Source organism: Ylistrum balloti, unplaced genomic scaffold (genome assembly GCF_031769215.1).
Source record: "Ylistrum balloti isolate Yb309-2 unplaced genomic scaffold, AGI_CSIRO_Ybal_v1 Utg370196, whole genome shotgun sequence".
NCBI classification, from domain to species: domain Eukaryota; kingdom Metazoa; phylum Mollusca; class Bivalvia; order Pectinida; family Pectinidae; genus Ylistrum; species Ylistrum balloti.
In genome coordinates this window covers 709456-724991 of record NW_026782173.1, presented here as the reverse complement: position 1 = coordinate 724991, position 15536 = coordinate 709456, and the positions used below count along the sequence as shown (strand labels likewise).

The window sequence follows — 15536 nt, the reverse complement described above, 5'->3', positions numbered from 1 at the left end:
ATTTTCATTGACCTTAACCCATTCGAGTTTGTTGCTGTATGTAAAGGGTGAGCTGGTATCCGAAGCATACAATCAGGTACAAAAACAGCACTTCAATCCATTATAAATCTAACAACGGCAATCCAATTTAAATTTAAAAGAATTTTAAAAAATAATTGAAAAAACCCGCTGAAATATAAATGATTATCAACTAAATCTGAGCTACAAAAATATTTTTTGACTGATCTTGTTTTAAACCTCTCCCACCCCTATCCTCAAAAGAAATCTAACCTCCCCCATCCCTTTCCCCAAAGGAAATCTAACTTTAGTAACTGTTTGATCTTGTCATCTGAACCATTGTAACCAGTCAAGTGTTTGTATACCCAGGCAGTTCAATCAAATAAAAAATACCCAACTGTTGTATTTGAAGGCTAAAATTCAATGCAGCTGATTGAAATATACACAGAATTAGGTTTGTTGCACCTTCGCAGTATTTCTTTATCAAATGTTATCATCATAACTATTGAAAGACATACTACAACATGCTCTAAAATTGTCTTTCTTAAAAATCCTTCGATCAACAAATACCCACTTACTATATCAAACATGAAACCTTACAAGATGATAAGTGTTTTACTTATTTTCTCTTTTAAATAATGTTGAAATTTTTTTTTAATCCAATATGTTCTTCAAAAAAAAAAAAAACCCGAAAATAGTGTCACTCCAGTTCAGAAGTGTAGAATGTAGAAGATTCCCACACAGAAAGTGAAATTCTTTCATGCATTATTTGAAATTTGAACTCAACATAATGGACAAACTTTCCACCATGCTAATTGAAAACTCATCATTTTGATATCAGAAACTGAAAATAATCAGATTCATCTTAACAGGAAAGAACATTGGAGACAAAGTTCTTTTTTTCCTCTAATGTCACATTTTTCAGATAAATAAGAATAGACTAAATCATGTTAATAATCATGTTTTCAGAAATATTCCTAATCAATATTTATATATACCAGAATAATAGCTAGAGACATGCTCGCAGCTGCCATGCTAACACAAATAATATTTGGAGTCATACCATCACATTCATGTTGATATATATAAGTACATATTTCCCATTATAGTAAGAGATTCTGAATTACACAACAGTTGTAAGGCAACACATAGACACTAAAAAGGGGAGATAACTAAAGTCACTTTTTTTCACCAGAACTACAACATATTTCTATGTACAGATTCCAGTAGTTTTAATTCCACTAATACAGCTACCATTTCTTAGATTTTAAGAATATGCCAAAGATGACAAGAGAATAGAATATGTAGAGAAGAATAACATTTAAGTTTTCTTACCTGCTCATTGAGCTCTTCATTATGTATAAGAGCACTCTGAGAAATAGCAGAAAGACCTTCCCTCCTCTGAAAATGGAAAATGAAATTGTCAGTGTTATCAGTAACTTAGCCCAAGGTTTCTATGGCTCCTAAACCATTTGTAAGACATTTTGATATGCAAATGTCTTTTATAGAAGCTAGAGGAAACTCTGTATAACTTTATAGACCTAACTTAATTAAGACTATAATTTCAAGGCCTTATACCATTAATGCTGTTTACAACATTTCATCCCTCAAGAAATGTTCTTTTAATGCGAGTAATGGTAGGTACTTTTGTTAATCCTTTCTACTTTTATTCATGTACCATTGGTTTTAGCCTAGCAAGATTTTTTTCTATCTCACTTATTTTGTAAGAATTGGTATCAGTTCTTGCCATTTCATACTTACAACTTACTGAAATATTCAACAGGAACGATTATAGTTACATTTCATTTTCATTTCATTGTCACAACATAAAATTCAGACCCTTGAATGACTACACTAAAGATACACTAAGTAGGTATGTATTTTATGTAATAAATCTTACAACCATGTAAATCTATGAGTGCACACTTTGTCTAGCTTTTCACTGTAACACACCACCACCAATAGATATACCTGTTCTGTAGAGTCATGTAGCATGGCTAATATAAAGTCTCTATGCAAAACATGAGGAATAAACGTCCAATCTAAAATTTGTTTTGTTTAAGTTTTAGAAATTGATTAAATTGACATTCATTTAAGCAGCTCTTGCTATGCACTGCAAACAATTAAAATCAATCTTGACTAGCACAATGGCTTGTGATGAACAGTATACATACTATGTACAACACATATTTGTACTTCTGTTAAAATGTATCTCTGAAATCTATACTGGGTATTTACTTACCAAACAACTAAACCTATACTAGGTATTTATTTACCAAACAACTAAAACCTATACTAGGTATTTACTTACCAAACAACTAAAACCTATACTAGGTAAGTACTTACCAAACAACAAAAACCTATACTAGGTATTTACTTACCAAACAACTAAAACTTATACTAGGTATTTACTTACCAAAATACTGAAACCTATACTAGGTATTTACTTACCAAAACACTGAATCCTATTCTAGGTATTTACTTACCAAAATACTGAAACCTATACTAGGTATTTACTTACCAAAACACTGAATCCTATTCTAGGTATTTACTTACCAAAATACTGAAACCTATACTAGGTATTTACTTACCAAACAACTAAAACCTATGCTAGGTATTTACTTACCAAAATACTGAAACCTAAACTAGGTATTTACTTACCAAAACACTGAATCCTATACTAGGTATTTACTTACCAAAATACTGAAACCTATACTAGGTATTTACTTACCAAAATACTAAAACCTATACTAGGTATTTACTTACCAAACAACTAAAACCTATACTAGGTATTTACTTACCAAAACACTGAATCCTATACTAGGTATTTACTTACCAAAATACTGAAACCTATACTAGGTATTTACTTACCAAACAACTAAAACCTATACTAGGTCCTTATTTGCTCAATTACTGAAACCTGCTATTAAATCCTATTTACTAAACTACATAATAGCTCAAAAGTGTTCAAAATGTATAAGGTATATAAAGTTCTGTTAAGGCATAGGAGTTGCAGCTTATATAAATATAACACTAACTCTTCTCCACATTAATTGGAAAAGAATAGTAAATCAAAGGCACAAAACTAAGCAGAACATTTCAAACAGGATTTACAAACATGTCAACTTTCAATTTTTATCTTATTATTACACCACCACCACAATGCTTAACTAAACAAATGTACTATGATCTAGCTTAATTTACTATCTAAATAGATATATGAAGCATCACAAATTGACCTACTTTTAAATATTGTACAAATCATTTAATCACTTCTATCAAACTATGGCAAAATTCTACAGAGCCATTATCTTAAATGTAAGAACAATGGAATACTCTGCATCAACTTTGTTAGTAACATCAACATAACATTAAAATAAACACTTGTTTAATTCAATCAAATATACAACAATAACGATTTAAAGGTAAACAACAAGATTTAAATAGCTTTAAACACTTTCATATATTGTTCATGATTTGAAATACAATTTAAGATAAGGAATTCTCAATATGTTCTAATGTAGCTCCATCTTAGAAAATTGGATTTTACGAAAGTCTTTATTGCATTTTTAGCAGTGTCTGTGATGGTACATGTGCTGGGTTATGACTTTGGTTTCCATGGATACAAGTCATATATATATACTTACGCCTTCCATTTTCTAAACAACAGGCAAAGAATACAAATTTAATTACCATTCACAACAGGACTGGTTGTTACAGGCATTTTGAAGGGACAGATAGTGCATGAATTGTACATGTTTGTTTGTTATGTTTATAATTCTGAGGCAGGGTATCCTTGTAGTAGATAATGGCTACCTCACTGAACAACATACAGGAGGCTCATCACATACTAACCACAGCAATTGCAAAAAAATATATATTTTCCATGGACAAAATCATGTAAGAAGAGACTGGTCTGTTTCTCAGCTTCCTGTTCACCATTTTGTCATGAATATTTGAACTGAAATGGACTTGATCACCACAACTTGCTAAATTTGCCAAGTCATCTCTACCAAGCCTTTGAGAAAGGAGAGAACTTGATAACCTTTATTTTTTGTGGTGATGGGAATAAGAAATATATATTTACCCTCAACATGCTGTTATGCCTGGACCGGAGTACAAATGGCTTGATAAACAGCATGGTAGGAACACACAACAAGGCCACGACCACAAGAGTAAGTTGGATAACCATCTAGAAACAAAGTAGAAAATAACAATGGTACACTGATATACTTTATTACATAATGTTTGATTGATTGATAAATCAGTTTGTAATGAAATCACTACTTACCGTATAATGTTAACACTGGTTTTGAATTTGTATTTACTTTCAAATTATTGCTGAGGAAGCGTATTGTCATTTCTAGAATACAATGACTGTGTGGTTAAAAATGGTTGTAACAGACAGAGGGTCACTATACACAATGTAATCACTAGAACAAGTATGACGACCAACAACTTCTGTTTGGTGCTCATATTAAATGGACAGCATGTTATATTTGTATAGAGTATGCATATGTGTGAAATTAATGTAAAATTCTATTTATCATATGACTCATCATACAATAAGCAATAACTCTCAAATTAATTTTAAAAAAAAAGTAGTTTACCAAGGTAAGGCAGGGAATACAGGACTTACCTGATTGGGATAGAATATTGTATGGGAGATACATCCTGTTATGTCTGGATGAGTCTATCAAGGTAAGACAGGGAATACAGGACTTACCTGATTGGGATAGAATATTGTATGGGAGATACATCCTGTTATGTCTGGATGAGTCTATCAAGGTAAGACAAGGAATACAGGACTTACCTGATTGGGATAGAATATTGTATGGATGATACATCCTGTTATGTCTGGATGAGTCTATCAAGGTAAGACAGGGAATACAGGACTTACCTGATTGGGATAGAATATTGTCTGGGAGGTACATCCTGTTATGTCTGGATCAGCTGTTTCACATTTATAAGCTTGTTCCTCATATCCATCATTTGCATGCTGGTATTTCACAAGGAACATGTTGATAAAATCTGCAATGACAAAAGAATCCAAATATCTTGTATCGGAAATATCTTTTGCATTCCTATTTTTTCCATTAGAAATCACAAAAATTTGAAATCATAAATTTGCATGTTTTCCTTTTTTTTATTGTAATAAAAAGAATAATACATCAGTGGAGTTAGGTACCTACATGTACCAGAATACTTTCTAGTCATGGATCTTTCTTTGACAAATAAATACTAGTCGGTATGTAAATCTCTTATCAAGTGTGACTGATCAGTTAGATCTCAAGTTAGAACCTACATCAGTACATGTATATATAAGCTATGCCAATTTAAAGTCTTGAAGAGAGGCCTTCCAAACTTCTCAGAGAATGAAATCGCAAAAAAATAATTTTGGGAATTTTTGCAAGAATTGCACTGCTGAAAAATATCCTGATATCCTGGTATTTCCATATATGCTAGCAGTATGTACATGTATTGGAAAAACATTGGATGTTTCTACATGACAAACAGTAACAAGCCTATACTGACATCAACATTCTCCTTACGGAACTAAACAGACATCAAATTACAAAGCAGCATACTTGAAAGATTTACAAATCCAGCAAGTAATGGTATCATCATCTTTACCATTTACTCTGTAGAAAGGCACAAGACTTGAAGCACATGGAGTTTTCAGACCTTGACTGTGCAAAGCTTTTTTACTGGACAGAAACCATTTCAATATTTCCAGCAGAATAAGGCAAGGAACACATAAATGTTAAGCCAGCTCATAACTGATGAGTTGAATTGAAACAACAATAATTGCTGCTAATACATAAGTGACTGATGAATAGGAAGTGTCTGCTAACTTACGAATGAGAAGCGAGGGGGCACACTGTGTACACTCATTTGTGTAGGAGACCCATTTGAAGAAGATGAGTCCTACCAGATATCCAAACAGACACAACAGGAAAAGTAACTCTGGTATAAACTGGCAAAAGATGTTGAGCCAGTTACGGTAGTATCTGAAAGAAAAGTTATCGAGATTCAAACAAATATTTCAATACATAGTTAAGGAATATCCATGCAATCCTCTTTTTTTTAAATTCTATATATACAAAGTGTACACTTATTCTGAGGACATTTTAGACAGATTGGTTACATTTTAAGCTGTAAACCTTGACATCTCAGATTTCTTAACCAATGAATAGCATTTGACAAACATGTGACCCTTCACCTTGACTTTTTAACCAATGAATAGCATTGTTGACAAACATGATCCTTCATCTTGACCTTTTAACTGTTGAATGGTGCTTGACAAACATGTGACATTTCACCTTATTGTTTTAAACATTGAATGGCATTAGACATACATGTGACCCTTCACCTTGACCTTTCGTTCATACCTTTTTTGTTGACATCATATCAAACATTTTCATCTTGGACCTTTGATGGCATGACATTTACAATATGTACTTTGACCTTACATTGCTATCTGATTTGTTGGCTTCAGGTTTGCTATTTGAAATTTGACCTTAGTTTTCTATCTCATTTTTTTATGAAATAATAGTGTGAGATTTGCTTCATTTTTCTCTACTTGATCTTTAACGCTATTCTACTAACTTTTTGACCTTTGACCTTACAATTTTTATATGAACTTTGACTTACATGTGGTTGACAACACTAAGCAGGACACCCAAAATCATTTGACTGATGCCAATGGTGATGGACATCTTCATCTTAAATGAGTTAGTGAATGTGATCTTGTTAAGACTGGACAGCCATATCTGAAAACAAACAGCAAATAACACCAGATATAGAAATAGATCAGTGAAGGGGGAATAACTCTGCCTAATCAGAAGCAAATTACTTAATATCACTACCATTCACCTAATCAAAACAGCATGATTTAATAGGAAAAAAAAATGATGTTATGACTTTGCTGTATATACAATGTTTCAAAAAGAAGGTCCAGTTTCAAGCTATATCAAATTTAAACAAAAACCAAATTATGAAAAAAAAAAAAAAAAAATAATAATAATAAAAAAGAAAAAAAAAAACCCACAAAACAAAAATTAAAAAAAACCCATTATTTTCTTTTCGTGGTTGTTCAATGAAGTCAATTGAAAAATAATTGAAAGAAGTCTTGTTTCAAAATCTACAAAAACATCTTGTCTTTTTTCAAAGTTGAAAATGAGAAATCTAATGGTTGATAGTCAGAAGAATAGGAATACTCACAGGATCTAACCCCAGAGGATACGGCCCAGTGACGTTATCAAACATCGTTGCTGGGTTAAGGGTCAGGTCTTTATTGGCTTCAAGCGTTGAATTACTGAAAAAACACATTGTATCAGAAAAAAATCCAATTAAATAGAGACTTACTGAGAACAAACACCTTCAGGAAATTATGTATGCTTTAATACCAGTGAAAATTCCTTGAAGATTTGAAAGTATGATCTTTGACCAATGACCACCATAAGCAAATCAGGTGCAAATTTTTATGGTACAATAGTATAACATAAGTATTAACTTAATCAGTTGAGGGTAAATGAGATTTCTTGGAAAAGGATAAAGGATATCGTTACTTACTCATAATTTGGTTTCCATGAAGAACCAAATATGTTGACTGACTTGGCAAACACTTCATTATAGATGAGTCCAGTGTATACAGAAAACAGTCCCATCATTAAAATGATGTAACGACCGCCAAAGAAAATGTTCCACACCTTAAAAAAGAAATAACACAATACTTCTGAAATGTTACAATTTCAAATAAATTCATTTCATTTTCTTTCATTTCAAATGAAGTAAAATGTAAATAGTATAGAATGTTTTGAATGGATCACTGATTTTCAAAATTTGTTTACCTCATTGTCAGACTTCTGAGCAAGTAGTTTCTTCTCAGAAGCAACCATCCAAAGTCCAAACAAAAACATGATGAAGCCATGGCCGACATCTCCAAACATCACAGCGAACAGGAAAGGGAAAGATATGATAGTGTATGGTGCTAAAACGAGAAATATATTTGGTATTATTATCTTAAATCCTGCTTTTCAAATGAAAAGCATTATAGGAAATTTCTCATTTGTAAAATGGAAAATTGACCACAAGTAAGTCAGTTTGAAAATATCTTCATACGTATATATGTATATTCTAAATAAACATGTATTCCAAGTTGCAAAAGAAGAATGTTTTATATACCTGGTAATATTTCAAGCATTTTGTTTATTTAAGTTTATTCGGTCACATTCATACTACACAATATTAATGTTAAAAGACCAGAAATGGACTATAGTGATCAGTCTCTGTGTACAATCTTACCTGGGTTGACCTCTTGATAATCAGCCACACCATAGGCATGTATAATACTTTGGAACACTGAAGTGAACTTGTTGATACGGAAATAAGTAGGTGGTGTTTCCTTTGTACTCATCCTATGCAAGATACTTGGTACTGTGCTTCCACTCAACTCCTGTTGACACACACAGAAGAAAATACTGAATAACTATTTCTAAATCAATCAAATGGTGAAGTAGCAATGGCAAATGGACAATAACTCTCCAACTTGTTTCAGGGATATTCCAAACTGACATTTCGAAGAAAAAAAAACAAAAAAAAACCACAAATTCTAATTTTGCATTTTTCAACTAGAATGAAAGCATTGTTGAAGTTTAAAAGGCTTAAAACGACAGAGCATTATAAAAAATTGAACTCCTTTCTATTTAATCTATTAAGAATACAGAGGTCACATATTGGTTTTAATTGTACATCAGTGTTAAGTATAGAGGCAGTAAATCGGGTGACAAGTCTAACTGATATCTCTCCCCAGTGAATCAATGAATCTAAAGATCTTACTTAAATCTAGTCATTACATATAGACTCAACTTTAAGATCTGGCCCCACTTGTATAAAACATCTCAACTTGAGATTTCCTCAAGTCGAGATTTTCCTCAGCTTATGTCTCCTTGAAAATATCTTGTATGAAAATTCCTCAAGGAATTTCAGGACATCCAAGCCGATGACTTCCTCCTGTTCCTTGAGAAAATTTTATACAAGCCGTTTTTGAGGAGATATCAGCTGAGGAAAATCTCGACTTGAGGAAATCTCTAGTTGAGATGTTTTATACAAGTGGGGCCTGGTGTCTATTTATAGGTTCTACTTGCATTGATATTGTCCCCATATATAGATTTTACTGATTATTTAGGCTTCACACCTAAACACAAATTTCTATTGAATAGTGTCTACATAAATTAACATCTGACTCCTGACAACATATTTAACATTTATACTCTTGATTGTACAGATTTACTCAAACCTTATTTTCCTTTTATCTTATTCAACAGATCATAAATGTACCAGTTTGGCCACATTTTAAAAGAGCACTGACCGTTCCGTGTCTGAGGGCCCTCTGCACATCCTCCAGAGCCACAACAGGACACCAGCACTCAGCAATGAGACTGTTGTGAGACAGATCAAAGTTACACAAGTTCAGGGTATGGTAAATTGCCTTGATTTTCTTAACTTTGATCACCCACTGTCTAATCTCCTTCTGGGCGCTTGCAAGCACACGCCTCCTGTGTTCTTCAGTCTGGTATAACACCTGTTCAAGGCAAACATTTATATACTTATTAGAGAATTTGTTTAGATGTATTCTGTTTGAAGAAGAATGAAATGTAAATTTTCAAACTTTGTTTTCTCAGTTAAACTTTCACAGGACGATTCTCTCATTGACATTTTTTTTTTTAAATTTGCTTTGAAGCATATTTAATACTGAATCTAGCAATTATGTTATAAAAATTTAATATTGAAAGTAAAATAATTTTATTCAGTGGTTCATACAGTTTTGAGATCCTCCAATCTAGTAGCTACACCATTTGACATCTCAAACCTCTCCTGAGCATTCTCTGGACATGGGTATAGAACAGCTTTAAATCTGCAATGTTTATACAAAACACATAAGGTACTAACTTGCATCTGAAATCTAAATGCATTTAACAAATACAAAATGATATTATAAAAAAAAGACAAGTTCATTTTTTGTTCTGTCTAAATATGTCTTTTCAATCTAAAACAGACAATGAAGAATATTACTTGAAATTTACTTTAACTTCTAGATGAATTTGTGTTAAAAAAAAGAACTTCAAATTGATCTATGCTACTTTCATATTTACAAGATATAATGCACAAAACTGATAACAGATATGACTGACCTACCAAGTTAAACTGTATTCATTTCATAGTCCTGATATCACTTATATTCTCATCTTTTGAATTAAAAAAGTTACTTTCTTCTCAACATGAAAATGACTGGTTTTTGATATTTCACTTACCCCTCACAGATTTTTCTCACTCTTGCTTTGAGTTGTTCCCCTTGGTAGAATACTATGAAGACAGACTTGTGGATTTCATCTCCCTTAATATTGGATAGAAAACAATTGTAAAAGTCATTTACCAAGAACCCAGAATATTTCATTATCACTTAGTATATAACAACAATGTTATCAATGAAATAACATTCATAATATAAATGTTTGTTGTGATATACATTAAATATGACCCAGCAGAGCTGTGATTGGCAGAAAGATCCCATTTCTCTCTAAAGTGACTGATAAAGACAGGTCTGACTATACAATTGAATATCTAAACTTACTGTGACAGGATCCTTCATCACCTGGTTGATGTCTTCATACCTCAGGAACACATTACCACGACATGCAAACCACATCATCCTCTCAAACACTGGGATTTTCTCTCTAGGTACCACACCTGCTACAAATCTGGATGGGAAATTGATGTACAACATTACCAAGATCAAGAGAATAAAGACTATGTGGTGTTGGTCTTCTTTCTGCTTTATCAGTTTTCCGACAATTTCCTTGAAATTAATTCTTAAAGAATGATATTTATGAAGCAAGAAAAAAAAAACACTATCTTCACTCAAACACTGAGTTTGTAAGAGCTTTAACAAACAAACTTTTCATTTTATAACCTCCCCAACCCCTCCAGTAGTATAAAATATTTAGCTGTATTTCCAACATAAAGTAAGACTTATCAATTTATGTATGAAAAATGGTCCAAACATAAGCACCTTTCCTTAGTTAATTTTCTTTTAATTCCAAATTAATACACACATTAGTGAAATAATGTGCCACCGAATCAAATGGATGTACAGATTAAAAGCCTTACCCAAGTTGGACTGTAGTTGAAGGCATACCAGCTTCATCATGGACCAGTGCCATCTGGGCATCGTCGATCATACTGTGGTGTCCACCATGCTAGGAAAAATGAAGATAAATGGTTTTTAAATACTAAGTACTTAACCTTCATTTCAGGACCCCTCAGAAATTCAATAAGAAGCTTTGGGTAAGCTTAATCATAATCATAAAAGCAGTTTACTTTTCAAAAACTGAAAACAGTTCAACAAAACACACCCAGGTATTTAGATTCCCTAAACAAAAGTTCAGCAACACCATTCAAATACAGAAAAATTTATATCTTTCCAAAAATAACTGAATCATTGTTAAATTTTTAAAACCATAAGGTGAATGTAAAATTACATACTTCTTCAAAAAATACTTGTGTCTTCTTCAACACCTCTCTCAGCTCTGATAGCTCCAGAAAGTTTCTCCTCAAAGCTTCAGCATTAGTGTTGACTTCACGAAGCTCTGATTCAATTTTCTCAAATGTCGCCTCCAGGTCTATCATTTCTTTGGGAGCAGGAGCCTTTGGGTTTTCATTTGTGTCCGGAATTTTCATTTCATCTTTCTTAAGCTCTTTCTCAATGTATCCTGACAATGAAAAAGTTTATCCATAAAATTTAAAAAGAAAATAAAAACAAACAATAAAGTATTACCAAAGACTTTTTTTATTTAAAAAAATGGATATTTTGTCTCCTTATAAAACTCTTTTACTGATAAATCATTTACTTAAAGGATATGAACTGATTAATAAACTGAAGATTTAATCATAAACAAACATTATTTTGATACTTACTCAACTTTCTTTCCATTTCATCACATCGCATGATCTCATTGACAAACTTCCTTTGGAAAGCATTCACATCAGGATTAAGCTTTTAAACAATGAAAAATTTCAAATGTTCAGTTTTGTAAAATACAAAATAAACAGCAAACTTGAAGTAAATCTTCAGCAAGAGTGAATACATATTACATTTCTCCACTCATCAATAGGCCACATACAATTAGTTATAGTCCTATCTTAATTTGATTATATTACATATCAGGCTTAATACAGGACTTTATATTATTAGCATCTGTTGACACAGAACTGAATGAGATAACAGTGGGCTTATTAGCAGACATGTATTTAATGTTGGATTATAAAAGTGATTGCCCATGTGGACTGGTTTAATTGATTTAAAACTTACATCTTTGAACTGAACAAGGCCTAACTCTCCCAGTTCTGACACACAAGCATATGATGCCTCAGACTGCAGAAAAATCTGGCACAAGTTCATTTCCTCACTTCGAAAAAGTGCCCCCATCTTGAAAAATTGGTGTCAACACACTTTCACAAATATTTTGCTTGTACCAACTCTGAAATATCCAAAACAGTCTGTTGTTATAGAATCCAATACCATATTGTACTTGCATAAATTATTTTAAACTTAATCACATAAGTAATACAATTACAAACATGTGCACATTTTGATGTTAACATTGTATACAGCATATCAGATAAAAGGCAGTCCTTCCTTCAAAAATTTAATAAAATCCTTAAAATTATTGAGGTCCTTTTTAAATGTGTTGCTTCAAAGAGTATACTTGTACATGGCTTACATGTACACAGACCGTAAATTTACAATATGAGAAAGCAACCATAACCATATAAATGTCTGGGACCCTCGTGTTCTGAATGTCATTACATTTAAAATCTTATGCTGATAGGTTTTTCTAGATATTTATCAGAATGAATGCTGTTTATTCTATAAATGCAAGTGCATGGGGTAAAAATAACAAAATAGTTTAGGATAACAAAGCAATTCTTTTCTCTAAGCTGATTCCAACAAATTTCAGTTTCTATACATGCATTAGCTGCAGGGATTTTATTGTATCACAGAGGTAATACATGAGGAATGACTATCTTATCAATTGTAAGGAGGATGATTCATATGTAGTTTATACATATACATGTCTGTACGACCCTGAAAAAACCTTATTATACAATATACAAGTAAACATCATACATCTGGATCTGAACTATATTGGTGTGTAAGTTTGTTTGCAATTAAGTTTTACCATTGTAGAGTGTAAAGGATCAATGATTCAATTTTGTATTCTAGAGAATGAAATAAAGTGCAGAGAACAAGATAATGTGGCTATTATAACCCATCAGAAACATTAAAAAAATCTTTAACTTAAAAACAAATAGGACAATTGATATCAAAACAATTGTTGTCAAGTGTTCAGCATTTATTGCCACATTCAGATATATCTATCAAATTGTTACAAAATATGGAGTCTATTATCATATAAATCAACAACATATTGATTCAACAGACACAGCCACCTGGTGCCATGTGTTACTACATGTACAGTACATTATATACTTAAAGAGATCTATATATAGATATACAGCACAGATAAAAATATATCACTGGTGTTCTGTGTTGCTGTAGGTGTGGGTCCTGCATAAAGTGATTTATGAGATTAGACCTTCACTTTTAATGTTGCTTTGATCACAAATTCGTTATTATTGATTACAAATCTGCATCTGTAAAAATGCACATCATGAATAATACTTTTGCAAAATTTACTTAACAGACACAGAAAGAATATGGTATGTTTGACTCCTTCGATAAAACAGTCAAAACCATCAAGTACCCTGGTACCTAATAAATGAAATATTGCATTACATAACTTCTGTCTTTTTTTTTAACTGAAAATGGTACAACTTACAATAATTAGATGTTGACTTATGAATATAAAGACAATCTACTCTTATACTGTATTTTAACCATTATAGAGTCTGAAAATCAAGCACATACACTAGAAAACAGTATTTTATTTACTAGTACCATATTCAACCCATCAGCTCATATATGAACACCCCATCCTTTTCTTCAAGGCAAGATAACAAGTGTGCTTAATCAAAACTGTATACTTAGAGATCAATTAACTCTTTGACTCCAACGTTAAAGCACATACTGTAATGCAAGTAATATGACTGAATTTTTGTGGGTTTTTTTCTTAAATTCTAATCATGTTTTCTAACAGTTAAGTTCCAACTCTTAAAATACAATTCAAGCAAAAATTGTTTTCTGACAATCAGTTTTGGGGTTTTGTATGCAAAATGTACACTTTCTAGGTTGAATATGGTAGTTCCTTCTAAAGATTTCACTATCAACAGAACAAAACATTTCACATTAAACATATTCCTTCTCCAGCAGTAAGAATTTAAAGGAAAACTTGACTTTAGATACTGCAGAGAGAAATACATTCTGAAACTCCAATTTTCAAAATACAATGTGTATAAGCAAGTACAGGAGGAATGATGGAAATAAATTTTCATTTACCATTAAAGTGTGAACTCAATTTTTGCATACACTCCATGACATATATCAGTAACGTGCATGAACTTCTCATTAAATTAGTTATCAAATACGCTCTATAAATTAAGATTATTTACAAATATAAATAAAAAATGCTGCCAGTATTGTCTTTTATCTGATATAATTAACCTGAATTTTGCTGGATAATATCAGTGTCTGAATTTTAACAATAGAATCAATTTCTCTATTAAATACCATTTTTTCATAAACTATTCATTTACAATTCAGGTATTACACATACTGTTCAAAATTTCAAGTAAAATTTTGTTTCAGATTAAAATTGAATCTTTATTACCGGTATACCTGTAATATCCTGGTCTGTAGCTGCACCTGACCTCTAACTAAATGTATACGCCCTACCTATCACAACTAGATCCGCTTTTGGTCCTACACAACACTGGTATTCCAAACTAACTATGTCACCATACCTGTGTCGGTTAATATACATGGTACAGTGATACAAGCCCCTACAGGGACTGGAAATCTACACGTAAATAACTGATAACAGTCAGCACACCTGTATACTAGTATAGCAACAAGGTATATTTAAGGTAAACAGTTATGATATGATCTTAGATTTATGTATTACCAAATGCACATAGCCCTTCCTCATTTAAATAGGAATTATACATTACTATTGATCAAGTATGTTTAATTCATATGTATGTTTCAGCAATATTATGCATGTATATACTACCATTATCAGCAAATAAAAGACAGTTACACATATTTATGATCAGGCTTTTTTCTTGCTTTGGGGTATCTTCGCCTCATTTTGGGAAGAAAATAGGTGAATTGGGACAGAAATTTTCAGGAATAAATTGCTATTTCTGGGATTTGACTTAGATATGGAATAATTTCAACAGGGAATCATTATCAACCCCAAAAAGACCTGAATATATATTGACAAATGCAAGTCTGAAATAAAGTCATTGACTTCAAAGCTTGCTGTATTCTTTGAATCAATAGAACATATTATTTC

At 31.9% G+C, this 15536-nt stretch overlaps 1 protein-coding gene across 5 annotated transcripts in view; it reads right to left on the bottom strand.

Annotated features, from left to right (window-relative positions):
* Nucleotides 1–15536, bottom strand: part of LOC132551375 (V-type proton ATPase 116 kDa subunit a 1-like) — a 30701-nt gene that overhangs the window by 13381 nt on the left and 1784 nt on the right. For all 5 annotated transcript variants that reach the window (XM_060215514.1, XM_060215516.1, XM_060215517.1 and 2 more), the window contains exons 2-18: nt 12371–12539; nt 11977–12055; nt 11545–11771; nt 11170–11258; nt 10634–10760; nt 10314–10396; nt 9823–9916; nt 9371–9583; nt 8305–8455; nt 7851–7990; nt 7573–7709; nt 7222–7315; nt 6652–6770; nt 5857–6008; nt 4898–5028; nt 4085–4189; nt 1333–1398 (exon numbers count right to left, since the gene is read on the bottom strand). In XM_060215514.1, coding sequence (XP_060071497.1) covers nt 1333–1398; nt 4085–4189; nt 4898–5028; nt 5857–6008; nt 6652–6770; nt 7222–7315; nt 7573–7709; nt 7851–7990; nt 8305–8455; nt 9371–9583; nt 9823–9916; nt 10314–10396; nt 10634–10760; nt 11170–11258; nt 11545–11771; nt 11977–12055; nt 12371–12487 — 2124 coding nt within the window. In that variant the 5' untranslated portion in view covers nt 12488–12539. The remainder of the gene's footprint in view (nt 1–1332; nt 1399–4084; nt 4190–4897; nt 5029–5856; nt 6009–6651; nt 6771–7221; nt 7316–7572; nt 7710–7850; nt 7991–8304; nt 8456–9370; nt 9584–9822; nt 9917–10313; nt 10397–10633; nt 10761–11169; nt 11259–11544; nt 11772–11976; nt 12056–12370; nt 12540–15536) is intronic.